The sequence below is a fragment of the Haliaeetus leucocephalus genome, unplaced genomic scaffold (genome assembly GCF_000737465.1).
Source record: "Haliaeetus leucocephalus isolate CR32 unplaced genomic scaffold, Haliaeetus_leucocephalus-4.0 Scaffold93, whole genome shotgun sequence".
Lineage (NCBI taxonomy): Eukaryota > Metazoa > Chordata > Aves > Accipitriformes > Accipitridae > Haliaeetus > Haliaeetus leucocephalus.
The window spans coordinates 2,456,912-2,458,356 of NW_010972529.1; the positions used below are offsets into that span (position 1 = coordinate 2,456,912).

Below are 1,445 nucleotides of genomic sequence, written 5' to 3' on the forward strand. Positions count from 1 at the left end.
GGGGGCGCGCCCCCCCGCCCGGCGCAGCCCCCCCGCCCGCCCCACAGGCGCCGCGCAGCACCGGCGCTCGCGGAGAAGCCCCGGCCGCTTCCCTCCCCTCGGAGAGCCCGGCGAAAACCTGCCTCCTCCGCCGAGCGGGGCGAAATGAGCGGCGGCGGCAGGCGGCAGAGAGGGGGAAGCGGGCAGGACGTGAGGTAAGCGCAGCTTCGCCGTCCCCGGCCAGCGGTGACATCGCCAACCCCGGGCGGCTCTGTGTCTTTAAGCGATGCGAGGGAAATCTTGCGTTTTTCACACACAAACGTTGTTTCTCCCGGCCTCTCTCCCCTCCCCGGCTTCCTCCCGCTCTTCCCCTCTCCTGCCTTCCTCTCTCCCGCTCCCTCTCCCTCCTTTTCTCCCCCCCCCGCAGCCGCCCCCCCCCTTTCCCCCACCCCTCAAGTTTCTCCCTCTGTCTGATTAAATGAGAAGGAAGTGTGGGAGTGGTGGTTTTGAAGCTCTCCCTTTAAGAGGCAGCCTGCAGTGACGAATTGTTGAAATTGCCATTGCAGGATGGCATTCCGCTATAAATTCATTGTTCCACCTCCTCTCATCTTCACATTTCTCTCCCTTCTCCTCTTGTTCACATCGACAGACTGGGGATAACAACAACAACAACAGAAAAGATACAGGGAGGGGGCTTTGACAAAAATCCGGGACGTTTTCCGCTTCTTGGGCTTTTTTTTTTTTTTTTCCTTTTTAACCATCTCACCGGAGACGATCGAGGCGGGTTTTGGTGCCTGAATTTCTTCTCTCCCCTTCTCCTCCTTCTCTTCAAAACAAAAGGGGGCAAAAGAAGGAAAGGGAGCCCACCGGAGCCCGAGAAAGTGCCGAGTCGCAGCAGACCTGCCCCCTGCCCCTGCTGTTGCTGCTGCTGCTGCTGCTGCTGCTGCTGCTGCTGGTGATGATCCGGTGACTACAGCAGAGAAGTGGAAGAGGTGTGGGAAGTGCTCAAACTTCTCTACTTGCAGGGTCCGAGCCTCCTCTCCTCCTTTTTCTCTCTCCCCCCCTTGCCTCCCCAGCAGCAGCGATTTGGGATTTTTTGCCTCTCTCTCCTTCCATGTGCTCCCGGCTCTTCCCTGCAGAGAAACACAAAGTTCACACGCGAGCGGCTGTTGTTGACATTTTTTTCTCTCCCACTCACACTTGACTCGAGTTTGGGAGGGAGAACTTCTTTTTCTTTTTGTTTTTCTTTTTTTTGGTTTTGTCCCCCTCCTTCCCCCTTCTCTCCTTCCCTTCACTACGTCGCTGCACTCCGCCGACCGGCTCTTCCCACCCCCCTCCCCAACTCTCGCTGTTGTTATTATTACTACTATTAATTATCACCACCACCGTGGCCGCTCCTGACGGCGAGGCAAGCATGCTCCTCAAGCTGCTCTCCCTGCTGCTGGCCGCCGAGCTGCACCTCGCTC

At 57.9% G+C, this 1,445-nt stretch overlaps 1 protein-coding gene across 1 annotated transcript in view; it reads left to right on the plus strand.

The window, feature by feature from the left end:
* ADAMTS5 (ADAM metallopeptidase with thrombospondin type 1 motif, 5) overlaps positions 1 to 1,445 on the plus strand; it is a 50,671-nt gene that overhangs the window by 9,093 nt on the left and 40,133 nt on the right. The window contains exon 5 of the mRNA XM_010585333.1: positions 1,388 to 1,445. This exon is cut by the window's right edge and continues 346 nt beyond it. Within this exon, the coding sequence (XP_010583635.1) occupies positions 1,388 to 1,445 (58 nt within the window). The remainder of the gene's footprint in view (positions 1 to 1,387) is intronic.